The 27,697-nt window shown below is 39.3% G+C and overlaps 2 protein-coding genes across 4 annotated transcripts in view; one reads left to right on the forward strand and one right to left on the reverse strand.

Annotated features, from left to right (window-relative positions):
- Positions 1 to 456: 456 nt before the first annotated feature.
- Positions 457 to 27,222, reverse strand: LOC139939977 (uncharacterized). The gene is made up of 4 exons (XM_071936153.1): positions 27,042 to 27,222; positions 6,103 to 6,450; positions 3,772 to 3,833; positions 457 to 2,321 (listed from the first exon to the last, which is right to left on the reverse strand). Exons 2-3 carry the CDS (start codon positions 6,408 to 6,410, stop codon positions 3,779 to 3,781), a joined length of 363 nt encoding a protein of 120 aa, XP_071792254.1. The 5' UTR covers positions 6,411 to 6,450; positions 27,042 to 27,222; the 3' UTR covers positions 457 to 2,321; positions 3,772 to 3,778.
- LOC139939973 (diablo IAP-binding mitochondrial protein-like) overlaps positions 2,358 to 27,697 on the forward strand; it is a 79,952-nt gene continuing 54,612 nt past the window's right edge. Inside the window, exons 1-3 of one of the 3 annotated variants that reach the window (XM_071936149.1) lie at positions 2,432 to 2,509; positions 11,127 to 11,303; positions 14,894 to 15,024. In XM_071936149.1, coding sequence (XP_071792250.1) covers positions 15,012 to 15,024 — 13 coding nt within the window. In that variant the 5' untranslated portion in view covers positions 2,432 to 2,509; positions 11,127 to 11,303; positions 14,894 to 15,011. Of the gene's footprint in view, positions 2,510 to 11,126; positions 11,304 to 14,893; positions 15,025 to 27,697 lie in introns of all 3 variants that reach the window. The other 2 variants (XM_071936148.1, XM_071936147.1) reach the window with 2 other exon arrangements.

Raw genomic sequence — 27,697 nt, forward strand, 5'->3', positions numbered from 1 at the left:
GACGTAAACAAAATCCCATTGATCATTTCTCCAATTTGACAAATTATTTTGGACGCCATCTTGAATATCACCAGAATGGCGGGAGGCTGAATTCTTTGTTAGACTGGAAGAATCCAGGGATAGTAGTGTGTGTGGGGATGGGGGTGGGGGGGGGGGGGGGAGTGCATAGATACCCTCCATAGAAGCAAACCTATATCCTGCTGCTGTTTAGCCGATGGCCGTATCTGAGTTAGCGGCTGCAGCTACGACTACGGCTGTTGCTAAGGATGTTGCTATAAGGATGTCCTATATACCTCAATGCATGGTAACGCGGAAATCTAGATGTAGTCACCAATTCAGACACGCATTCGAAAGTCATGAAGCCATTGTTTTCTAAGTCTTTATACACACAGAATGAACAAATAAAGACGACGAAATGAACCAGGGTTTGAAAGTATTCACTGACAGAATGTGGCACTTTACACAAAATATCAACCATTTTATTTCACGGTATTTTCTACACGATGTAATTTTATTATTTAGAAATTAAAAATGATAACCTGTATGTGACATTTTTTGATAGAATGTCGTTTTTATTTTTTGATATATCGAGACTTCGATGCTGTTAATAAAAAGACATTGTTTAATATTTATTTTCTGCATCTTCACTCTTGACAAATCTGGGACTTGGCTAAAGACGCTTTTCGTGAGGGAACTTCCCAAACAATGGTCGTGCCACAGACTGTTTTTAAAGGCTGTGTTGAAACAAACCACAGGTTGCAATTGGTTTTCCGTTTCCAGTTAATTTGGGGGAAGTTTATTTATTTTATTTCAAACAAATCATTTGTTTATCACCTACAAGTTGTGTCTTCAACTCACAGAAAATATCCATCACAATCAAAGTATATACCTTGGACGAGAGAGCTTTCACAAAAATGGCAAAGTCACAACAGGTGGGTTATTATATTACACGAAATGACTTTATTAACACCCTGCGGGTATACGAACGTTCTGAAATTACACTTAAAGACACTGGACACTGTTAGGTAATTGTCAAAGACCAGTCTTCTCACTTTCGCAAACCTGTGAAAATTTAATAATGAAAGAAAAACACCCATGCCACACGAAGTTGTGTGCTTTCAGATGCCTTGAATTCGAGACCTCAGCTGAGGTCTCGAATTCAATTCAATTCAATTCAAATCTTATTTTAGTAATGAATTTCTCAAAAACTATGTACTTCAGAGGGAGCCGTTTCTCACAATGTTTTATACTACAGCTCCCCATTTCTCGTTACGAAGTTAGTTTTTTTTTGCTAACAATTATTGTTTTGAGTAATTAACCAATAGTACCCAGTGCCTTTAAGTGCGTAGTAAACCTTCCTTACAGGGCCAAATTTCATAAAGCTATTCGGCAGAACATAATCCTTAGCAATATTTTTTGCTTAACAGCAAAATATAATTGGGCACCAGATGCAACAATGTAAACTTCGTGGAGCTTTAGCTTCTAACCTGTTTCTGTTAAGCAAGATTTTTTGAACAGTGTGGAGGTTTTTTTCTTTTTTGCTTAAAGGCTTTATGAAATTAGGCCGAGGTGATATTTAAACTTTTCGAACACAGTCCAAACCATTATTATACTATTCAACCAATGGTAAAATCTAGCTGCAGGCTGACGTGGGACCACGTAAACACTGCTTATGCAAAGTTGTTTGCCAAGCCAAAAAACATCTCCATTTGCAACAATACACTTTTAGGAATATCGGCTTAGTAATATTTTGTTGTGCTTATTAAAAAGTTTGTTGTGTGGAGGTTTCATATTAACAGCCGTGCCCCACAGGATAAACTTAACCTTTTTGTCATAGAACATTAATTTTTACTTTTATATTCCACATATCAATATTACTCAATAAAGGCATGGAACAGCATTAGCTTCAATATGTTAACATACTCTGATTTGCTATGTCTTGAATTAAAATATAGGTCTTTCAACCACAGTGATGATGATTCAGCGCATATATATATATATAACAAAATAATTTAAGACTCGTACTTATTTTAATTTAAGGCATGCCGATTTTGGGTTAATATCATCCCACCAAAACACAAGATGTTTGTCAGAAATTGAGATGAATTTAACAGAATGCTGATCCGTGTCTTTACAGAACTAGTTTAGGAAATGCATAATCACTACTGACATCTAAACCATAAAAATCTGAAATATTTAAATATTACACCATTGTTCTTGTTTTGATGACCGATGAACCGAGAAAACTGAATAAGATTCTTCTAAAACTTTGATGAAATTTTACACCGAGAACGCATCACAACGAAACGCCCAACCGTCGTCTGCAAAGTGAAGAATAAGAAAAAGGAGAGAAAAGTTGGCACGGTTAGAATCAACCAATCAGCGCGTCCGACTCTTAGGAGTTGGCTGCGTGTGTACTCTACCAGACAACAGTTTTTCCGCCATGTTGTTACACACGGACCGGACATGTGTGAAGATTTGTCGTTCCAACAGAAACACCTCTCGCGAGGTAAGTCCTTAAACATTTCTGTTATTTCTAGCTAAAACACTGGTTGTTTTTGCCGCTGTCAAAGAGCACTTGAACGTGGGAGGTGTTAAATGACATTGATAGCGCGGTAAATATCGCACATTGTGAAATGAAATTATTTACGGCGTGGCTTGCTTGGTGTTTGTAATGCATTAACAACAAGGACGCAGGTGGACCTAAACAGATATATAAGAATTCTGTGCGCTGTTGTGGATGGGATTTATTCGGTAAAACAACACACTAACTGGTCAGCGTGTCTCAATAGTTTGTTAAATGGTCACTATATTTTCAGTGTTAAAATGTGTGTGAAGTTTGCGCTGTTTTAGGTCTTTGTTTATTATTGGACCAATACGGCATAGCCCTGGTGTTTATGTGGTAGGACGTCAGTGTCCGTTCTACTGCTGGGGGAGTCTAACATGGGCGTGCGTGCAAAGAATTATTTGCAAATCATAAAAAAATAATGTCACTCTCGCTTTTGTCACACTCCATGGTGCTGCTTTAAAACTGACATAAAAGTGCTCCAATCCCCTCTTTTAAAAGTGATCGACATGCATTTTTATCGCAGTGTTTGATTTATATCGAAGATGAGACAAATTGCCAATGGTATTCAACTCTTTGTTAAACTGTTGGTGTATCTCAGGTCAGACATTATGCAACCTTATACTATGCCAGAAAAATGTGTGTCAGAGAAATAAATGTTCCCATACTTCAACACACTCCTTGCCTCTGCTACCCATCAAATTATCTAAAGACACTGGACACTGTTGGTAATTGTCAAAGACCAGTCTTCTCACTTAGTGTATCTGAACATATGCATCAAATAACAAACCTGTGAAAAATTGAGCTCATTTTGTCGTCGAAGTTGCGAGATAATAATGAAAGAAAAAACACCCTTCAGATGCTTGATTTCGAGACCTCAAAATTTCATTCTGAGGTCTCTAAATCAAACTCGTGGAAAATTATTTCTTTCTCGAAAACTACGTTCTTCAGCGGGAGCCGTTTCTCACAATGTTTTATACTATCAACCTCTCCCCATTACTCGTTACCAATTAGGTTTTATGCTAATGATTATTTTGAGTAATTACCAGTAGTGTCCACTGCCTCTAAGAATTCCCGAGATTCACATAGCATTATAAAGACACATTGGTTGGTGGCACATTATCGAGCACGAAAATTGTGCACCCCAGTATGTATAACATCACAAAAGAAAGAGTATTCAATATAACAATAGAAGGTCAACCTACCAGCTGTTTAAAAGTCCTCCTGTTCTTGTAGCAAAGCAGCAATCCTGCGAAATCTGTTCATCCTGCAGAAGAAAAGAACAACATTCCAGTTGAACAATGCTGATAGATCAAAGCTGTAACAGGGTCTCAAATTCATTCTGAAAGTTGCATTGTATTTCGGGCACTTGTTTTGGGGGGTTGAAAAATATTCAACGCAGTAGCATTGTTTAAGCGGCAGTGAAGGTCCTAGGTGTCAGTGTACGACCGATAGTTATAGGTATTGCATAGGTGATAGTACGTGTCCCATGGGGGGAGGGGATAATTCCCGACTAGCACCAATTATGATGATGATGAATACTATTATAGTATCAAGTTTTAAACCCCAAGGGAAACCGACTTGGTAAATGTTTTTTCAAACAATTTTGGGATTGAACAATATTAATATTTTGACTTATTTTTAGGGCCTATATAGGTACTAGGCCCCCTATGTATATATTTAGTTTTATTTTCTCAATTATTTTCCCGGTATAAGTTTTTATGAAAAAGTAAGATGTAGGACAAACACAACTTGTTATTGTCTACTACGAAGTGTTGATTGGGGATCAACAAATCTTTAAACTTGCTAAGAAAGATGGATTTAAAATTGTGGGATACAATCTATAGTAGCGTTTGCGAAACCCTTTTTTTTTTACATTACCTCACTCTTTGAGTACGGTAAATTAACCACAACCATAAAATTGGCAATCAACGTTGTGTGGTAAAAATTTTTTACTACATTGTTTTTAATACCGCAAACCAAGAATAGAGTTAACCACAACCAAAACAACAGTGGTTTATTAACAATCAAAAAGGTATGCCTACTTGTTGTTTAATACCTCAAACCAGCACCAATAGAATACAGTTAATCCACAACAAACAAAATGAAATTTTATATAGGCCATGCCATAAACCACCACACCACATATAAAAAAAAAAATTAACAACGGTGGAAGTTATAACCACAGGAACAAAAAGGGTTTTCCTGTGAATGGCGTACCGCAAACCAATGTTGTGAAAGCACAAAAAGACAGAAATTTGGTAAAACCTTATGAGATTTTTGAAAAAGGTGTCTGTGCAAGTCTCCAACATATGTCTTAATTGTGTAACTTTTTTTGTGGTTATTGAGAAAAGTACTGATTGTTTTTGACCGTTCGAATGGCAGAATTTAAAAGATTATATTGCTCATCAGAATTGTAGTGACAGTCCCAAAAATAGAACATTTTAAGATACCTTAGTTTTTTTGATAATTGCCGATACTCAACCATAATCGAAATCACAATGATTTGAGCTCAGTAAGCAAAGCAAAGCCAGGAAAGGAGTGCGAAATCCCCGTGGCTCATCCCTAAAACCCATGACAACAACAGACGTCAGCGAATATTAATCCCCTTAAGACTTGAAAATTTCCCCGGGGATGGATGATCTTCAGTGAGCCAAGTAACGCGATCAAAATGTTTAGGTTACCCTATGTTATCTGATCATGCAGATTCTGGTATCTCGTAAACTCGCCTTTCTCCGGAAGACGAGCGTCGAAACGTCGAGACCAAACCGGTGTCAGATGCAATTGTGTCCGCCATGCAATACTGTCCGCTCCGGACACTTTTGCATATGCAATTGTGTCCGGGGCTATGCAAAAAACGTCCGGTGGACATGTACATGTATGTGCACACGTAAGCGAGCGTGCAAGCACTCACTGAACCTACGTATATGCAACATGAATATTATTTTCACCAACGGCCGAACATTTCCCATGTCATTCATGACATGCACTTTATAGCTTGTAAAAAAAATGGCGAATATGTTCCGTCAACCAAGGGCGTTTAATTTACTGCAAGGACGGTCTTGCCCGGGGCGGACACAACTGCATATGCAAATGTGTCCGGGCGGACACAGTTGCATTATGCAGCAGCGTCCGGGCGGACACGATTGCATATGCAAAACCGTTCGGCGAACATTATTGCATATGCAATAATGTCCTCCGGATAGTATTGCATAGAGGACATAATTGCATGCGACACCGGCTCTTCTCGCCAACACTCACACAAAAGAAGAGATTTACGCATTCTGAAATTATGCATCCCTCTTTCTTTCAATTGTCCCTGTGCTTAAGATTTTCCCATAGACTTTGTACGCAAAGTTCCTTGTGGAGCACCCCGCTCTTTAGAATTTCCCTATGGAGTCCTTTTATTTTCCCTTGTTTGTTTGGTCCTTGGTCTCTAGAAGGTATCGAATATGAGAGCAAGTTTACTATTTATTTATAGTTTCTTCCTATATTTCTAATTCTCCACACATGTAAAGCTTCAAACAATAACTCACCTTTCGTTTGATTGAAATAAGTCAGTGGCAAAGTCCCTCTTGTCTTGTTTATCGTCGAACAGCATCGATGCCGGTACCATCCTTCTGTCCATCGGCGACCTGTAGCGGACTGACCCTACCGGTGCATCTCGCGTCCGTATCCAGAGAGCATTGCTGAGATCCTGGTTACGGGTCGGGGGCCTAGCGTTTCTTGACGGCGGACTAAAGGTATCAGCGTCCTTGCTCTGTTTGTAGTAGTTGACTGCGTTGCACGTCCATACGGTAAAGACCAGGAGCAGGGCGGCAGTGGCGAGTAATTTGTGGCACATTGTGTTGGTGGTTGTGGATGGTCTGATGATGCTGTGAGCTCTGAAGAAAAAGAAATTTGACAATCAACTTGTGCCAGGGAATACAGTTTATACCACTTTTTTAATCGCGAGAGTTGCTGATTATCATGCAATCACCGCCACACTGACATTGTCCAATCGGACACAAGCGAGCAGCTATTGCACCAATCACGTTCATTTCCTCTTCGTGACGTGTAGCTTCAGTCGGGTTTCTATTGGCTGGCGGCTTTATATATAGGCTTTAACTATTGTACATCACACCGTAATGTTATCCACGTGTTCATGAACTGCATCTCCGATTGACTAAGCTAGAAATTTACATTTTATCTCTGCTCCTACTCATCTTCATTTTGTTGACTTGATTGGACGTAAGATATTAAAATCCCCATCCACAGCACAATAAGTAATGTGAATATCGCTTTCTTGACCAATGGGTAATTCGTGTTGATTGTCACACAGGTTGGGAATGACAGAAAAACAAATCAATTGACCCGCCGGTAGTTTGCTGTTGTATAGACAACCGGTAACACTGTGTTTTTCCCTTTTGCTGGTTCTCTCGATAATTTTAGGCAACATTTTGCTGTTCTGTTACAAGCACAATTTGTGTGTGTTTTGTGTATGTTGCTCCACAAAAGTTGCCCAAACGTTTGAATAATTTTTGATGGCACAAGCCCTAGATTGCGTGAAAATATATTTCAGATTATGGAAAATAATTAATTGATCTGGTGTTATTTTAGATCCCATCTCAGGCCGACCTAGCGACCGCTCATTTCATCGCGTTGTATGAACCAAGCATTGGTGAGAAATGACTCTTCCTAAAATGGCAATTACGTATCCTCTGATATACATACACTCCACCATGTAATGCACTTACCATGCATGTAATGCACTTGTAAGCTAGCGCGTGTTGACAATATAGTGGCCTCATAACCCCAATTTGTGAAATAATTAAAAAGTGAATCACACCTCCACCCTCTTTCCCACGTTCCACCATCGACCCCATTATTAAAACAATTGCGAGATGACAGGTGAAGTGGTTCGGCTCGCTCGTCCTCGGGGACGAATGATTAGGTCCGCGTTTGAGTTAATGGGTCATTTATATTTATCTACACACGTGGACATTGCATGGGTGTATCACACTCCGAAATAAACGCGTATACCACGGTTTACAATGTGGTATCATCTTCAAGCAGACATTGTGCAGGGAAAGGTTTTCACCTGGAATCGAATTTGTAACACTGATTGTTGATTTCGTAAAGTCATTATTAATCGGAAGCCTTATGCGATGACTCAATTATAAATAAGTTGTTCTTTAGATTTACGTCCGCCTATGGTTTCTATGTCAAAGAGTCTTCAATTTGCATCATTGCATTAGGAAACCAACAATTTACCTTTATACAGTATAACTATAGAGTGGGTAATAATATAATTGTGTTTGCTTATAGAGTTAGGTATGGTTTACAGAATGAAATTGTTCTGTTACGAGGTTATGTTTAACATATGTTGTTCTTCAGAATCACGTCTTTCTCTGGTTTGCATCCATGTCAAAGAGTGTGTAAGTTGCATCATTACATTAGGAAACCTTCCATTTGTAGTATTAGAGTTGGTTATAATAGAGCTAGTTAGCTTATAGAGTTAGGTATGGTTTACAGAAAGGAACTGTTTTCGGAGGTTTTTTAACATAATGTTGTTCTTCAGAACTACGTCTTCTCTGGGTTACACCCATGTCAAAGAGTCTTACATTTGGAAAACTTCTATGTGCAGTTTTAGAGCGTGTAGAGCTGCGTTGGCTTTAAAGTTGGATATGGTTTCTAAACAGGAATTGTTCCATTCAGGTTGTCGTTTAAAGACTACGTTGAACAGTTATCTGCAAAAACTATTTAGAATCTAAAAAAAAATAAGAACATCTCAGGGGGTAGTCACAACGGACACCTTATCATAACACACAGAAAAAAAGCTATGATAACACCACGACAACGCACTATCGGAAACTAACTTCTGTTGTACAACCATCTTTGATGAAGCTAAACACCTTTGACTTTTTATATTTCATCTTCAATACGTACAGTATATAAGCTGGTCCCCATCGTCGTGTAGATGGTATCCCCTTACGCTCTTGCGCATCACTTTCTACCTCCTCATTCGATGACAAGGAACTTCTCGAATCGATTGATTTACATTGCGTATAGGGTCGACACAAAATACAAGTTTGTTTTTATTATTTTTGAATTAACCATAATTACACAATGCTATTCCATAGACGTGTGGCCGGGATTTGACTACGGGGACCTTGGTCATCTTTACACAAAAAGAGCAAATAAGAGCCAATGTGAATGGATTACTCACGTGGCAAACGAGAGAGAGATTGAGAAGGGGGACATGATCGAAGACGAAAGGTCGATTGAAGAAAGGGACTGAATTTTAATCTATATTTTGTTCAGGCTGCTGGATTATTATATCAACAACCTGTCCCACCCCCTCCTCCAACCCACATGTGTGTTTCTCTGTTTAATGACTGATCGACAGGGCACCAAATAAGTGACTTCACCCATTGATTTTACGCAACCTCAATTTAAAAAGCACAGGTCAAAATTGTTGCCATGTTTGCAGTATTATTAAATATTCAAAGACGGGAAGATAGGCAAACCTGATTATTTTTGTTAACAACAATCTGTTCCACCCCCTCCTACAGCCAACAATGTGTGTTTCTATGGCTGATTGTGCACCAAAGAATTGACTTAACCCATTTTACTCAACCTCACTCAGTCAAATAGCACACATGTTGCCATATTTGCACTATTATTAAATATTCAAAGACTGGAGAACAGGCTGACATGATTATTTTAACAACAGCCTTATATAACCCACTCTTATCATTCCGTAACTCACAGGACGTTTCTGTTAAGACACTGGAAACTGTTTGTAATTGTCAAAGACCAGTCTTCTCACTTGCTGTATCTCAACATATGCATAAAATAACAAACCTGTGAAAATTTGAGCTCAATCGGTCATCAAAGTTGCGAGATAATAATGAAAGAAAAAACACCCCTTGTCACACGAAATTGTGTGCTTTCAGATGCTTGGTTTCGAGACCTTAAGTTCTAAATCTGAGGTCTCGAAATCAAATTCGTGGGAAATTACTTCTTTCTCGAAAAGTGATCACTTCAGAGGGGGTCTTTTCTCTAAACAACCTCTCCCCATTACTCGTTACCAAGTAAGGTTTTATGCTAATAATTATTTTGATTAATTACCAATAGTGTCCACTGCCTTTAAATGGCACTAAAGGAAAGACTTAACCCATTGATTTTACTCAACCACAATTCGTAAAGCACATAAGATTAAGACTGTTGTTATATTTGTAGCTGTATTATTTTATACCGAGAGACGTAAAAGAGAGAAGTAAAAAGGTCCCACCCTCTCCAAAAGCTACAACCAAAAAGTGTGTTTCTGTATAACGGCTGACTGGGTGACTTAAACCCATTGATTTTACTCAACCTTATTTGAAATAGCACATGGTCAACGTTTTTGCCATGTATGCAATATTATTTTATACCCAAAGACGGAAGGAAAGGATAACCTGATTATTTTAGCAACCACCTGTCCCACCCCCTCCCAATGCTACAACGCAGATCGGTGTTTCTGTATAATGGCAGACTGGGCACCAAATAAGTGACTTTAAAACTCTTTGATTTTTACTCAACCTCATTTGAGATAGCACAGAAGGTCAAATCTGTTGTCATTGCTTGTTGTGTATTCGATGTATATTCAAAGAACCAAGGGCAAGCTAAATGTTTTTACAACCTATCCTATCCCCTCCTCAACCCACATTTTGTGTGTTTCTATTTAAAGGGAAGGTATATACACGTTTGGTAATTACTCAAATAAATATTAACTTAAAAACTGACTTTGTAAAGAGCATTGGAGAGCTGTTGCTAGTATAAAACATTGTGGGAACGGCTCTTCTGAAGTCGCATACATTTTGAAATAGAGTTAATTTTCTACTAAAATAATAACAGTCTTCTAGATAGAAGTCTTTTATTCCTATCTGAAAGCACACAAGTTCGTCCATCAATGGTGTTTTTTCTTTCATAATTTTCTCCCAACTCTGATGACCAATTGAGCTCAAATTTTCACAGGTTTGTTATTTTATGCATATGTTGGGATGCACCAAGTGAGAACACTGGTCTTTGACAATTATCAAAAGTGTGCCTTCCCTTTAATGACTGACATGGTACCACAGAAGTAACTTCATCCATTGATTTTACTCGACCTCATTTCAAATAGCACATCATAGCGCCACACTTGAAGATCAAATTGTTTGCAATATTTGCAGATATTCAACAACGGAAGGGCGGACTACTTTATTGTTTTAACAACCTGTCCCAACTCGCTCCTCACGCTACATACTTCTATGCTAGTCAATAACAGGGAGTGACTTCAGCTATTGACTTTATTGAACTCCAATTAAAATAGCATTAGCTATACATTAAAACATATCCACAATTGTGTTATCTTTGATAAGTTCTATGTTATGCTACTCCACACTTTCGAAGTACAAACATTACATCTCATGGCTTGGGGATTCTAAAAGCATGGAGCTTGACATGTCCACAGATTATGAGCCAGCCGAGCCATTAGTCGTTGTTTTCTTTGACACATTTTGTGTGTGATTTCTTCCCTCTGATTTACTCTCTCAAGAAGTTTAGCTGAGACTGTTCGCTGTTTGCGCACCACTCGGTCGAGACCAGAGTGGTGTAGACTCAAGACGTCACGGTATATAGCAGTGGAGTGTTTCGTGGCTTGCTTGGAGCGGTTCTTCGGGGGTGGGTTGAAGAAAGGAGTAGGTCGCCCAATCGAACATCCGCCCGTATTGAGGTATTTGCCATTGTGTATATAGTCATTTACGTGGTTTGGGGATCAAGTAGCATAGCATAGCGTTTGCTTTCCAATCCCGTTAGCGGCAAGAAGGTGTCTTTAAACATTGAACCAACAATGAGTAAGAGTATAGGGTAGGATATGCGGCTAACTTTTGGCAGTGCACGGTGCACCAAAGCAAATAACTTGTCACACACCAACTGCAAAGTTTACTATTCTGATTTTCGATTACTTGGCCTATTACCGTAGACTGTGTTAAACCAGACTGGAAACAAATTAATCATTTTGGTACTTGGTTTTTGCTACCAACTCTCTGTTGAGACGCGCATTTAACTTTTTGGCTCCATTGTCCTAGTTTGATGCTGGACATTCACAAATGTTTTTACAGCGAAATGCAGTTTTCGATATTGGACAGTTGAAATTCACATAGATTTGTACAGTAAATGTCTCATTCCACATCGATATTAGACATTAATCCACATAGGATTGTACAGTGGATGTCTGTGTACATCGATACTGAACATTGGGTATCCAATTTCAATATCAAACTAACTTTACTGCCATAATTGTACGTGGGTCTACTTGTGACGAATTCCAGTTTCTTATGTTTTATGACGTTTTATTTCCAGACCTCGCCCCACTCCAAAAAGGTGATACCACGATTTGGTTTTTATTCTTTCTCAATGTCTTGTACGTAGACCCAAATGAACTAACCGGTACTTTAGAGTTGGGCCTAATTTATATGAACTGCATAAGCAGGAAATATTGGTCAACATTTTTCTTCTAAGCAAACTTTTCATTATACCAGTTACACTTTGTACATGTAAAATGGTTATTCAACAGGTTAGCCGTTTCTGTGTTGCATTTTGTTGTGGTTTGCAACCACTTTAGTTTCTTAAGCAGCTCTGTGGTACTGGGCCCTGGTTGCCATGTAGTGGGCCCAGTTTCTTGCTTGGCAGAACCGGCTTACCAGCTAAATAACCGTGCTGAATACGTACTTGTTACTGGTTCCCTAAGCTGAAAATAGCAGAATTTCCATGAAATTTGGTTACGACCAGATTGTATTACTGCAGTGTTTGGAACCGTTGTTGTATTTTAACCACGACCATGTGCATCAAATTTCTTTCTCAAAGTCAATGGGGTTTGTCCGATGATGATGGCGTCTTAATCACGTTCTTCAGCAACATAATGAATGTGTTGTTCTCATTTTACTTGTGAGGAGTTTGTCAGCCCTCAAGACTGACAATCAAATAACTCAATTATTGCCTCACAGGGAGTGAGAACCACAGCCTTTTCTCGTTTAATCTTGAATAATATTTCTCACGGGAACGCAACGGTTCCTGCTAATCAAAGACAGGTTGAAACGATCGCTTCAACCGGGGAGAGGGAGTGGTTGCTGATGCAAGACAAAATCTGCTCTAGTTTGACATTTTGTTTTGCATCATATGCAAATATTTGTATGTTTTTAGTATTTAATTAGTAGCGGTCTTTGCTGATCAGCTGCATGCAGACCACTTCGAGAAGAAATTCCACAGTTACTCAAATTCTACTTCTGTCTCAGGCTGATGTTGTGTTTGTTTTGGGGTTTTCTTTTTTTTGGGGGGGGGGGGGGCTGGAATGAATTTTGGAATTACTATAGGAATGTTGATCTTTATTAATCTCAATTTTAGTTTAAAAACACTGGACACCTTTGGTAATTGTCAAAAACCAGTATTCTCCTTTTGGTGAACCCCAACACATGCACAAAATAGAAAATCTGTCAAAATTTGGGCTCAATTGATCATCGAAGTGTCAAAAAAATATTGAAAGAAAAAACCCTTGTTGTCTAAATTTGTGTGCTTTCAGATGCCTAATGTAAGAAAGGCTTAAGACCCGAAGTCTTAAATTACCTCTTTCTCAAAAACTATGTTATCCCAGAGGGAGCCGTTTCTCACAATTTTTTATACTATAAACAGCTCTCCGTTGCTCGTTATACCAAGTAAGGTTTTACGGTAATATATAATTTTTTTGAGTAATTACTCATTGTGTCCAATGCCATTAAACAAACCATAACAATCACCCAGTTGATGACTGTGGTCAGTGTAGCATAACGGTAAATTGTCTTTTTGTAATGACTCGAAAGTCGATCATCAAACATTAAAAAAGCCTGTAAATTCTCATAACATTTTTCATCTGTTCCAGAAGAAATGAAAAAACAAAATCCAGAGATAATGAAGTATATATTTCGGGTGCGTTCGTTTAGCTTCCCTGGGTCGACCCCGGTGTGTGGCGGTTTTTTTCCCAGGACGAACGTGGGTAACTATCTGCACACGTTCGTCCTGGAAAAAAAAACCGTCACACACCGGGGTCGACCAAGGGAAGCTAAACGAACGCACCCATAATTGATCGGTATACTGATTGGTACTAATACCATTTCTCATTGATATCAACTTGGACGCATAACCCCATTACGGTTTACAGCATCAGACCCATCTAATTCAAGTGGCACCGTGAAATAATAAGACCCTCTATCAAGTTATAGAAGAAAAAAACAATATCCAAGAATAATGAAAGAACCGGTAGTCATTTGTTCTCATTACTCCTGTTCAATATACGCGCAGACTTCCTCTTGTCTCATGAAGATGAAGGAAATTCCACATCTTAGACGATCTCGCAAACTAAAGACAGTGAGATTGATATAGATGTATAACGGCATACCGTCATTTGATATTACTCCTTTGATATTTTAATCAAGAGGATTGATACTTGAAAGTTTTGAACTACTTATACAAATCAACGACCCAATTTTAAAAGCAGATAATATTGCTTGACACGTTTCTTCGCTAAAGAGATTTGGTGTTGTGTTACCGTATACTCGAATCGAACTCGGTTAAAATCTTTCCGGGTCAGACCTGACCCGAAACTGATCCATCTTAAGAGGAAGGACGCGATGAAAGTTTTGAAACTATAATGCCCCAATTTCACAAGCAGATGATATTGCTTGGCAGGTTTCTTCGCTGTAGAGAGTTTTTTGTGTTGCGTTACTCGGTACTTTCTCGAGATCTGTGAAAATAATCAAAGGCATATAAATATATCGGATGGGATTCGAACCCACGACTCTTGCAATTCTAGAGCAGTGTCATACCAACTAGATCCCTGGAAATTTCCAGGTAGCTAGAGACAGTTTAAATCCTATTGTTAGAAGTAAGCTACTTTTGACAAGTTAGAACTGAAAGACACCAAATGGTCTCTTAAAACACGCTTCACCCGAGGCAAAAGTGTGTCAATGAATGAGACACCAACTCTAACGCTAAAAGCACCACCTTGGTATCAGTCGAGAGGCGTCAGTTGCATTTCTCTCTCCCCCTCTCGGGCTATCAAAACCTCCGTTTAAAATTGGTTCGGGGGTCCACGGGATGTTGGCAATTACTGTTTCGTGCTCAAGCACATGTGAAGATCTCAATGATGTTGGATCTCACGTGGAGCAATACAAGGGGCACGTCTGTCCACAAATAACTCTGTAACTTGACGTGATTTTGCCTCTGAGAACATCCGGGTAGACTATTTTTGTGTTCATCAAAGTTTATCTATTTTGTGTTACATTATTACAGGTAAAGCTTTCGTCACCAGAGGAGGCGACACCAGTGGAATGGACGTACTGCGTTTCAAGGTTTGGTTACCACACAACGGAAGCCAGCTGGCCACCACTCCATCGTAACAAGGGCTCTTATGGACAGAGGAAGTAAGTTCAAGCCCTTTGCTTTTATTAATGATAAAACGTCAACCCTTGAAGTGACGGGTAGTTCTTTTGAAGTCGAGGAGCGGGGATGATGGTTGCGATCCCCTTCTCAAATTGTATGTAATTAAATATGCCTTTTTAGCAAAAGGATGGATTGTGTTTAGAAGTTGAACACGAAATGAAGTCTGTCAAATTGTCGTGATAGGATAACAGGTTGGGATATAACAAATGTTTCTGGGTTGTGCGTGTAGTCTTGGTTCAAAGACCTTGGCATGGATTATTTTCTAGGCTCCCTATCATCATGGGCAGCGCGCCGAATCGCCTGCTAGCTTTGCGTTAGTTAGTCAATTATTTGGTTTTCCAGCTTCCAATACTAAATAGACAGACGTCAACTGAAATTAATTCAAAAAAGCGCACACTTTGTAGGGTTATCACGTTACGTTTACGAGTATGAAATAGTGACATCTTGGACCAAGACAGTGTCGCAAGGGGGGTGTAAGCCCATCTTTCTCTTCCTGACAATTTCCGTGAAACTTCCGACTTTGCAGTCAGTGGAGCGCGGGTTGCTCCCCACGTCCGCAAAACCTTCAAACTGTCTTGTATTGCCAAACACTGTCGGGGTTTATTCAACTTGCAAGACGTCTTTGCTCGCGCCTACATCATAGAGAGAAGAGTCGTCCGTCTATGAAAACTGAGGACTCTTAAATGAAATTCGATCTCTTGCAAGATTTCAACAACATTTTGATAGGGTAAAATAAAGACTTTGGAGTTGATTTATTTATAGGAAAGGATGTTTTCTTTATCAGAGAATAGATTTAACTGTGAGGATCCCCTTGCCTTCTGTTCGAGTTAAGCCATAGAACGCGTTTTTATGACATTTTGCATTGTACAAGTAGAATAGATAACTGATTCATTAATATTTTTTACGAAAGTTAGTGGTTTTCCGTTTACTGTGTGAACTAAACGCATTCAGAAATTGTGTGTAACTGTAGTCAACATTTTTGTTTGTTTGATTACTTGTGGTGTATCCCGGTGAGTTAGGTGACTTTTACATTGTTGCCACATAGGAATCATTGAGATGTACTATATCGGGTTCCAAAGGCTCGGTTTGCACACGCCTCCATAATACCATTATAGACCGTGCAAATCTCGCGGGTATTCCAAAAAAAGGTTTGGGAACACCTTGCACACGTGCAATACTCAAACGTTGGGCTAAGGTGAGCACCTTTGTGGGGTATTTAAGACAATGAACAATAGACCCTTAAAGGTAATTATTTGTTTTACATGGACCCCACATGATAAATCGTTAGAAATGGGAATATTATAACAGCAACAGCAGGACCCCACCGTACAAACCGAATTCTTAAGGAAAACTTGGACAGTATATTCTGTCCTACTTTCAGTTAACGCATCACGGTCCACACTTCAAATATACAAAGTCATTGAAGGAAATGTCATCAGTTGCAGCCGCAAGTCATTACAGCCGACTATGCATTTTTAAAAAGGTATCCTCTAACGCAATAATGACCGCAACCTTGGCCCTCTTGTGTCAATAAAGGACAGTCACTCTCCCTTCGAGTGCAAAATGCATGATATCCCAACAATAGACTGGGTAAATTCATGGGACATTACACAAATCACACATCGATACCTAAGTAATTGTAAAGGCATGGGTTTTCCGCAAAGGATATCAAAAACAGTATTCGTTTTACTGGTCGGTTGCAAAAGGCCTTAAGGTCACGCAACAGCACTCTGCAACTTTAACACTCAATCTTGCATGCATCATTAACCACTACTTTGTATACTGCCCGAAGCCGCTGGGAAGCTGTGGCGGCAGGACACTGGACACTATGATTGGTAATTGTCATAGACCAGTCTTCTCACTTGGTGTATCTCAACAAGATAATGATGGGAGAAAAAACACCCTTGTCACACAAAGTTACGTACTTTCGGATGCTTGAATTCCAGACCTCAAAATCAAATTCTGAGGTCTCGAAATCAAATTCAAAATATTTTAGCGAGAATCAACTTTTATCTCGAAAACGACACTACTTCAGGATGAGCCGTTTCTCACAATGTTTTATGCTACCAACATCTCTCCATTGATCTCTAACAAGTAAGTTTTTATGCTGACGATTATTTTGAGCAATTATACCAATAGATCCATTGCCCTAAACAGAATCAATGCTCAAAAATGTCTTTTTACTCATATCACCTGTGACAAGTTTGTGGTATTGAATAACAGCTAGTTATGTTGGTGATGCAATATCTTGCAGTAAATTTTAACATAATTGTCGCTCAAAAAAATGACATTGTACGCTTAAAGTTTTTGGACATTGAATAACGGCTTGTGTCAAGTCAAAGCGATCATTCATTAAAGAGCAGTACTTCTCAACTTATCAGAAGTAGGTCGGGAGATAATGTGCTTGTCAATTGTTATTTCTAACTGTGTAGTCTTCAATTATTAACGTAGAATACATATGTATTTGTTTTTGTCATTGTTATTATCCACAAAAGAAAATAACCTGTTTCCCCAGTCATTTATCAACGTTCGCACGGAACAAAAGACACGTCTGGAATGAACTATAGCTTTTTCATGCTTTTTGACATAATTATCTTTTATGTAGTTTGCGATAAAGGCATTTGTCAACTCTGAAAAGAGCAAATGCTAAACGAGCTAGAACCGTGCTTACATAATTAATATTTCCCAACGTGTGACATGACAATGATTGTACATTGAAATTTCCTAATATAAATGGATGAGTAATTCCCTTGTATATTGCAGTGTGTGGAGGTTGGGGCGACTCAAAGACACAAAAGAGTCTGGCATTGTTAAACCACATAGATTATTTTTAAATTATGGGCGAGTTTTCTCTTTGGGGAAAAATCCGTTTTATTTTTTAACGAGTGGTCTACTTTCTTTTATTAAGGATGTTGTGGAAGTTGTTGTGTTACATAGTTATCAGAATGCTTTGTGCATCTATTTTATTTTAAACACAAGTAAATACAAAGCTGATGAAGTTCTTTCATTCTAATTTGAAAACGAGGTAGCTCCTTCAGAGCGAATAATATTTGTCTGGTTGCCATAACGGGCAGTGTGAGCTTACACAACCTTTCACTGTGGGACTCACGAATAACAATCGGTTCAGAATTCAGGTGAATGCGAATAGGAAGCAAACGATGACGTCACATTTATATATTCCCAGCCAAAACTGTTTCAACAGAGTTAAGCCCGGTTCATAATTCAAGTAAATGCGATTTTAGTTATAGGAAGCAAACGATGGCGTCACAATTATCAATTCGTAGGCGAAAACAATGTTTTCATTGCAAATTGTTGACGTCGATATACGCTACGCATTGCTATGACTCTTATCTGGCCAATAGCGAAGCTTACGTATAAAAAGAAACCACATCAACAAATACACGCAAACATCAATGTTGCAACATAACTTGTTTTTCACTGTAGATTCATTTGACAAACTGTACAGCTTTTTATTTTGGCAAGTGACAAAGAATTAAATGTTTCGCCTTGGTGTTTGAAACTCCACCCAATGCATTCTTTTCAACGCTAGGCCAAAAACAGCATCGCAAAACGCTTTACGTAATAACAAGATACAGTCAATCAATCAAACGTAATTTGTATAGCGCCTAAATCAAAAGTTTGCTCAAAGGCGCTGAGGCACAGAAGAAATAACAAGTCATTGATGGTAGGCCTCCTGGAAACAAGTGGGCTTTCAGAAGTGCCTTGAATGTGTTGAGTGATGTTGTGTCCCTGATGTGATTGGGAAGTTTTTACAGCTTCTTGCAATACCGCGAATTCGCAACAAGAAGAAAAAAACCGCAACGATGACTGAAAGGAAGTGTACGTGACGTCACATCTTGGTGGGAGCTAAGGTCATGACGTCATGGATGTGACACCTCAATACACAGTACAGGTGGTGTTGACACATCGCCCTAAGAGACTCAAGGAGCGACGATCAGCTCAGGACTGAGATGAAAACGAAAATCACTTCCATCTGAAAGATTGAGGTATACCATTGTCGTAAAAGGAAATTTACCTTCAAGTGGGGCTGACATTTACAGTATTCTAAAAGCCGCAAACGTACATGTACACACGGTATCAAAACGTCACCTAAGGCTGAAGAGCGTATCATTGACAGGTTTAATAGCATTCTCCCTTTTCGTTGAGTACACTGCATTACATAAAGCACCTTCACTTCTGAATAAAAGTTCGCGCCTTTGCTTGAGGTGTGGCATACGATGATATATAATGACAGTGTGCAAGTCCCGCGCGTATACACTTTGACCCGTAAATGTAGCGAGTTTGTTGCCTTCGCACGCGTTTAAACACTGAACGTGGGACTAATGTGGTCCAGAAAAAATGTTCGATACCCGCAAGACTTTCGCGGTCTATTTGTATTTCATAGAGACTTGTGTTATTCGAGTCATTAGTTCCACCCATGTGGTGGGAAACCAAATCGTGTCAACTTACGAACTGCTAGCATGCACCAATGGGTTTTCCTTTAAGATCAGTACAGTTTTGACAGACACAGTTCTTAGGCAACATTCCCTGTTCAAGTTTCCTTAAAGGCCGGCTACAGAATGCTCAGAAATATATAGTTGTTACATTGTTGTATCAGGCCTAGATGCAGTCTATAGGAAACAGGAAAAAATATAACAATCGTCTTACCTCACGTTAAAACATGGTAAAAATGTTTTTTTTTCTCCAAAACACTCCAAGCCAACATTCTGAAAAACGTGAGGTCAAACAAACCCGCACGACGAAGGAATTGTGACTTCGTCGGCGCTATTTGATGTGGAAAATAGCGCCTTCAAATGGCAAAAGCTGAAGACCTGTGCACAAACCCTATTGGCAAAAAAGCTCCACTGACGTCAAGGGGTCAATGCATATCATTTTCATAGAGAGGCAATTTTTGACTCGCGGCTGAAAAAGCCGCGCGGAGAGATGCATTTTTGACTTGAATTTTGCATTACTAAATGCAAATTTTGAGAGAAATTGTTATAAACCGGTATCTTACGATGTCTATTTGGACATAAAAAGGTAATAGTTGAAATATTGAGATCACCCTGTATCCGCTGTTTAATTGTTTGTTACGAATGTTACTTTATTAATAGAACCCTTGCATGTTGCATTGGCATCCATTGCTGAGGTACAACATTAGAGACCTGTGCGTGTTAGCCAATGATAGGTTTTGACAGAGGTCTGGATTCCGAACTTGAGGTCCTATGAGCGTGGATCATTTCAACCAATCAAGGGCGTACATTTTTATCGTTATCGTTTTCGTTTTCGTTCTCGTTATCGGGGCCTAGCTGTGTGACTTGGCCTTTAAGGTTTGGTTGTGGCGAAACTGACTCGGAATTCAAAACAATAATGACCATGCCTACTTACCAGTTTTTTCGATACGAATAATGAAATTCAGTTGTTTGGTATAGTCTGCAGATACAAGATTGGTATTAATTGCTTTATAATGTGGCGTGTCGTGGCCGAGTGGTTGAGAGCACCGAACTCAAGCTCTGTTGTTTCTGATCAGCTGAGTGTGGATTTGAGTCCCTGTCATGGCACTTGTCTTCTCGAGTAAAATACTTAGCCGTATGATAGTGTACTGGGATTGTTGTACGTGTACAACGACCCATCGACAAATATATTTTGGAAGAGTAGCTAGGGTTAACCTCAAACAGTGTATCTGATTTACACAACCCAGGATCGAGAGCTATAGAGTAATTTTAAAAGTTCACTTATGAGGTATCCTTGTTTTCATATCCATAACATTACACAATATTCATAAATACCTCAGACAGTTTCGCTATTCCTATTGGTGGAGAGCGCGCCACATGGTGGTGTTATAACGGTTGATAATGACCAGTTGGAGCTCTGTTTATACCGCTACTAGTCTTGGTGCAAGACGTTTCTTGTTGCGGGCGCTGTCGGTGAGTTGGCCGCGCTGTGTGTGAAAGGAAAACGAGAACGTTTGCACCAAGACGCGCACGAACGAATCCGGAAACTGTCGGAAATAGACGTCTCAGTAATAACAATGCAACACACGGACGTACACAGAGCTCAAGCACGTCGGAAACGGATACGTTTTACACAGTTTCTTACTTTATCACACCTTTTAACAACATAGGCATTTATGAATGGGAATAAAAGAGTAGTGACTCAGTTACGTTCTTTAACGGCCGTTTAAAACATTGCAGGGTCGTTGCCGTGTGAGATAGGCCCTCGCCTTCGGCCCGGGCCGTTATTACACGTCACTACCCTTTTATTCGCTTATGTTTTTATCTTGGAATAGAAAGTGTTCGGTTTATACATTGTTTCTCGACACACGAGGTTTTGTGAAGTTTTTGTCATAGGCCGTATCCGAATTGGCGTTTACAGCTACGGCTACGGCTGTTACTAAGGGTGTTGCTAAGGACGTCATCAATGCATGAAGGTGCGGAGATCTAACTGTAGCCCCAAGTCGTAGCCGCCAATACGGATGTGGCCTCAGTCTCATGGACTTTCTGGTATTTGCGTACCGACGTCCTTCACTGCGATGCGTGGTGTGTAGTTTTAATAACCATCGTGTACAGCTGGGTAAATACTTAATGCCGATGCTCAATCAAACCGTACGCTCTCGGCCACCTGCCGACGAAGAAGTGATCATTTACGTCTAGCTGTGTGTTGCCAAAGGCAGTATTTTGTAGAAGTGTTTTTATACATTGTTGGCAACTTGCTTGGAGTGTCTGCGGTGCTTTTTTGAAACCTCTGTAGTGTGCCAGTGGTCACGGTTGATATAGACATCAACATATTTTTATTTGAGTATACAGAATCCCCTACAGTTTAGTGCTTCATATAATTGAATCTTTAATTAATAGATAGTTTAGGATTAAATTACTGAAATATTGAAATACGCCAGAGCAACAAAAAGATATTGAGCAAAAAATACGGTGAAGGAATTAGAGATTATCTGAGTTATGTGTTGTTATAGAAGACAGATCTGAAAGACACGAGAGAAAATCAAATGTTTTAGAACTTCATCGGTTTGAAATGAGGACCTGCTATAGGAATGCCATGAAGACAGTTTATCCATTTCGTAAGTATTTTAGCAGGGTGGACTTTCTTGGGGTTAAAAAGCATGAACCTTTCAATAAAGGTTTTTTTGATTTACCAGCGCGTTTAAAAGAACAGCCTTAAACCAATTGTCCATATTTCTAAACCGTCAATGTCCACTTCCAAATAGCCGATTGGGTATTTATATAATTTGAGTTTCTACACTTACAAGGCATGAGATTGTTCAGACTTTTGGCTGAATTCAGACTTGTTATGTCGGCCCGGTGAAAAAAAATCAGACAATATTTTTTCCACAACTAAAGAAATCCTGCTCATTGGTCTACTTCTCTAGTGCTTTGGATACTGTTTCCAAAAGCTCATTGGAATCTATAACCACAGGGTTACCAGAAGGTAAAAATGACATCATTTCAACATATCTTTGAATCTTTATCCAAGTTTCAGACTTTTTCTTTAGTAATGACTCTCACCCCTGCCTTACACAAATGTGTCTTAAACACTGTATACTCACTACTATTCCTAGTTTTTGTGAAAAGCAGTCCACTGGCAAATCAGTCGTGTGGGTTTCGAACCAACGACCTTTGTATTGCTAAGGCTAGATTTCTTACAACTTGACCAACGAGCTAGCCCGATGGCTAGAGAGGTATGTAAGAATCGATTGAGTCTTATCCAGCAATGGCGACGGAGGTTTGTGCCAGGTGGTTGAGATACACGCTCAGGAATGTTACGGAGGGAATTTTGGACATCAGTTTACTATCTTTTATTTCCCATTGTTCTTCTGACCATGACTTTGGAGAAGTGTGAGATCTGTTGTTTTGCGTTAGGTTTTTATATAGTGGTGCAGCGGTTTCTTTAATTATAGCTGTTGATGTCTTGTTTTCATCTATATATAGTTTCATATGGGATGTGTAGGTGGTTAGAGACCTTCTGATGACCAAGGGCCAAGTCCGATGTCTCAAAAGGCAAACTCCAATGGAATAGAGAACGTAGATGATCTCTCCAAAAATTACTTAGAGAACCACACACATACTTGAACATGCCATAGTGGCCCTAAGCTTTCAAAAAAATAATGACAGTTGCAGTTAGTAGTAACAAATTTGGCCATAGAGAAAAGACATGATATGACAACCGTATATGATGGATGACGTTCGTGCGAGAAATCACATATCATACATAGAATGGCTTTCATAATGACGCTAGAACAAGGAAGTCGGATCATCAGATTATGATCCCTGGATCAGATAAAAAACAAACCCACTTGTGATCACTTCTTAATATATTACATATATTTAAGATTATAAAATGATCATGCAGATGCGCATTCGTGACGAAGATCAATTTAGGCACAGCGAATGTAATGAATCAGAGGACTAATGTACCATTGGTATATCTGAGAGCTCAAATACTACAAGACTGTTTTGCAAGCAATGCTGACTGGAACGCATCTTTACTTTTATCTCACTATCGACTAGTCTTGTACAAGTTTGATCTAGACTGTGTAGGCCAAACTACCTAATCGAAACGAGACAGTGAAACTGCAAAGATTGTCATCGTCTTCACTCAACACTTACCACGGCCCAATTGCATAGCGCTGCTTAGCGGCCGATTTTGTGCGTACTGTGCGATTTCCATTTCATAGCGCTGCTACTGACCGTAAGCACACGAAAAGGCATGCTAACCTTCCGGTACTTACGGCACAAAAATAAATGTCGCCATAATACAAATCCACGGTAAACGCGCAAAATGGCCCCCAAAAATTGTGAAAAACACTTGCACCTTAGCAAATTTACAGTGAAGCAGCGCTAGAATTGACCCGGATTCTGGATTCGACGGGTCCTGATCCATTTCGGGTCCAGTTTGACGCGGAGTCCGAACCAAAGTGACACGAAATCTGAATCCAATGATCAGGCCCCAATTTCATAGCGCTGCTTATCGAAAGCAAATTTGCGTGCTTACTGTAGCAAAAAAATTAGCGGATTTCACAGGTTATCAGAGAAAATTGGGCGGCCAAATTGCGTTTTTACCGTGAATTTGCATTGTGATTGTGACGTCATTTATTTTCGTGCGGTAAGCACCGGAAGGTTAGCATGCCTTTTTGTGCTTACTGTTAGCAGCAAGCACAAAATCGGCCGCTAAGCAGCGCTATGAAACTGGGCCCAGATGGTAACCGAAGTCACAGGGCCCTATTTCACAACACTGCTTAACGGTAAGCAAATTTGCGTGCTTACTGCGCTATGAAATTGGGCACAGGTCAATTTACTGTTGTTATATCAGTCTTTTGGTATACCTCTGGGTTCAAGTTCTTGTAAATTTCATAATAACATACCCGGGTTCGTCGTTGGTTATAAATGATTGGTTGTTTTGAGTTCCTATTGCAAATTTTACTGAATAACTTGCAACAGCCTTTTTGTTATACCGGATATAGCTTGACCATTATATCCGTATACGTCACAAACTTTCCTAATTGCCATAACTTCTGTCGCATAATACTCAAGGAGCCCATAGCATTGATATTAATGTTACTATTTAACACTTTACTGATGTATCCTCGATTTTTTTGTATATTGGGTTTTTCCCTCGCACGTGAAGTCAAGAATAAATCAAGTACCATGATCGTGCAGTCGTTTATCTTCTTTTTTTTAAATTAATCTTTAATGACTCCGGAAACAAAAACTTGTTATTGAAAGCCCTTTTGTCATTCATGGTCTTGAGACTGCATTTGGATCGAGTATTTTTATTGCTGGGAAACGAAAAACCTAAGACTAATGTTTGTGGTGATTTTTAATTCTTAATTTTGGTTGTGTTTAACATTTATTTTATTGTACTGTATTATATTGTATTATAAGAGCTAACACAATCACAAACATGGCCAATGACACATTCGAGCTGATGATCAGACGCTTTGTTATTAAAGGGAAGTTATATCTTTGGTAATTAATCCAAACAATAACAGCCTAAAAAGACCTTCATTTTCAGAAACAATTCCTTTCAAAGGTATGTGGTTTTAGAGAAAGTGATTCAAATGCATCTCAATATAAGAAAAGTTTCTGCAAAAAAAAAATGTTTCTCAGATTGTGTCTATTACGGATTATTCTTCATGCTATAGATTTTTGGCGATATCTAAAAAATACTATAGACCTAATACAACCTTTTAAAATGAAAATTTCCCAGGTAAATTCTGTTTCAAACTAAGTATTTAGAATTAAAACAATCGACCAAAAACCAAAGGTATACTTTGCCTTTAACGTCTTACTGCGATAATGAACTGATAACAACTTTTATGATGGGTAATACAATTTAGAGCCTGCGTCAAAGACAAATAAATTATGGTATCGGCGTAAATACCTGAGACGAGTCATTCTTTACCTTGGGACGCGTAAATTCTAGTTAGTTTAGTATCTTCTGCTATTTGTCGTTAACGAGTTAAAAAATGAAAATTGATTGCGATGTAAAGGACTTACATTAATGAAGACATCGGGCGAAAGCCCACAAGCGGGAGGGGGAGACCACACACTAACTTTTCAGTTTAATTGCAAATTCAATTCGCTAACATAGTAATCGAAATACCCTCGCACCGGTAATGGAGTTGGCTTTGTGAGTGGACTGACCCCGGAGTCTGCTGCCAAGCGTATAGCGGTGGTTGAGTCTTGGGATACACGAAGAGTATACGGACATTTACGCGGACAATTAATATGACAAGGGTCTGAGACAAGATGAACCGGGAGGGGTGGGGCACATACCGTCTGAGCCACAGCGACCGGAACAAGGGGCGAACAGACCACTTACTTAAAGGCAGTGGACACCTTTGGTTATTGCATAGACACTTTTCTCACCTGGTGTAATCCAACATAAGTATGTATAAAATAAAAAATCTGTGAAAGTTTGGACTCAATTGGTCATCGCAGTTGCAAGAGAATGATGAAAAAATAATCATGCTCGTCGCACAAATTCTCAAAAACTACGTTACATAAGAGTGAGCCGTTTCTCACTATGTTTTGTACTAGCAATTTAGCTCTCCATTGCCCGTTAACAAGTAACTTTTTATGCTAACAATCGTTTTCAGTAACTAGCAATACTGTCCAAAGTGCCTTTAAATCAAACAATTCAATTTAACAATGCATAGGGTGGCCTACAAGTTACACAAAATAAAACATTATAATACAATTCGAGAAAATAAAACGATCAAATAGCTTGAACGAAAACGACACTGTGTGATCTTTGCTGAAATTCATTTTAAATGGTTCAGTCAACAAAGTCCAACTCCGCATGAGATTAAACAGATTTTAACTTTAAAAAAAAGACCAATCTCTCCCTCGAAAAGCCCCCTAACGTAATCACTACGTCATTTGTTTGGCCGCTTTGTTGCAGTAAAGGTGACAAAGCAATACCACCGTTGGTTCTTCGAAAGTAAAACCACTGCAACCCGGATTCATAGTTCAATAAGCACACAACAAAACAAACACAATTTATTTTTTTGCCCATTCATATAGAGCTTATCTTTTATATTATGGCAACCAACATGAGCCAATGGATGTTTTTTTTTTTTTCGATCAAAGTGATTTAGGTGACATAATTTCTCCGGAGGAGATGTACCGTTTGAACTTTCAGATCAGTAACCTGTCACATAGAAATTAATCAAAGTACATAGCAAAAGTAGGATGTTAGAGTTGACACCATGGGTGCTGTCTGTCACATATAGATACCAAAAAGTATATTCTAAATTTACGCCATTAGGGTGTTAAAATAACACTGATTTCTGGCACCATCGTGTAAATTGTCATTCTTTGTTGGAATCTATTATGTAACAACACCCACGGTGTCACGTTTCAGCACCCCGGTTTTGCAGTGTATAGTGGAACCTTGACGACAGCTAACGACAAGCAAAACTTGTAAAAAACAACTCTGATTTTCCTCAACATCAATTATCAAAAAATGTAAAAATTATACATACCGAGTGAGATGAACTTCGTAGTTTAAGGAGAGACAGTTGTCTTAGCTGGTTGACCGGGCGGTGCAACTGATCCAGTCGCCTGTATGAAGAGAGCGCTCAAACCGATGAAACTGAGAGAAATCCTCCGTCTATTATTAATAGGTCAGGCCCGTCGTCTTTAAGTATTCCCTGCTGATGATGCACTGGTGCTTCTATTGGTACTCGGCATCCACGGGCAAGCGATTATATCCCCCTCTTTGACTCGCTAACTATTTCCACCACTTAGCGGAGTGATAGCCGTCACGTGATGGTAATATTTTTTTACCCCCCTCTAATTCAGTGATCGCGTGTGTATTTCCGTGTGGGCGTAGCCTTGCTCAAGGCAGTCGAATTATTCACTCCGAAAAAAGACCGCCGCTGTATAAAAACCCACCCGTATTCACTGTGCGTAACATCGCACGACACGATGCCCCCGTACACTATCCGCATGCGGAGGCCGTTAGGCCGACAGCCTTGTAGGATCTGTGTTGAGGCCACTGACCTCATTACTATAATAAGCGAAGAGTTCCCACGGTCAGCTCATTACCATAATGCCCGCGAAAGACGAGACATGTTTACCTCACACACCACCACCACGGACACATGATAGGGTCCAAAGGTCGTGATAAGGGAAATGC

The sequence above is a fragment of the Asterias amurensis genome, chromosome 7 (genome assembly GCF_032118995.1).
Source record: "Asterias amurensis chromosome 7, ASM3211899v1".
Taxonomy (NCBI): domain Eukaryota; kingdom Metazoa; phylum Echinodermata; class Asteroidea; order Forcipulatida; family Asteriidae; genus Asterias; species Asterias amurensis.

What these genes read in the sequence shown, in the direction of transcription:
- LOC139939977 (XM_071936153.1), bottom strand. Translation starts at nt 6,410, where the DNA reads ATGTGCCACAAATTACTCGCCACTGCCGCCCTGCTCCTGGTCTTTACC. An exon ending in TTATTTCAATCAAACGAAAG is followed by an intron (nt 3,834 to 6,102) that starts GTGAGTTATTGT and finishes TTTCTTCTGCAG; the next exon opens with GATGAACAGATTTCGCAGGA.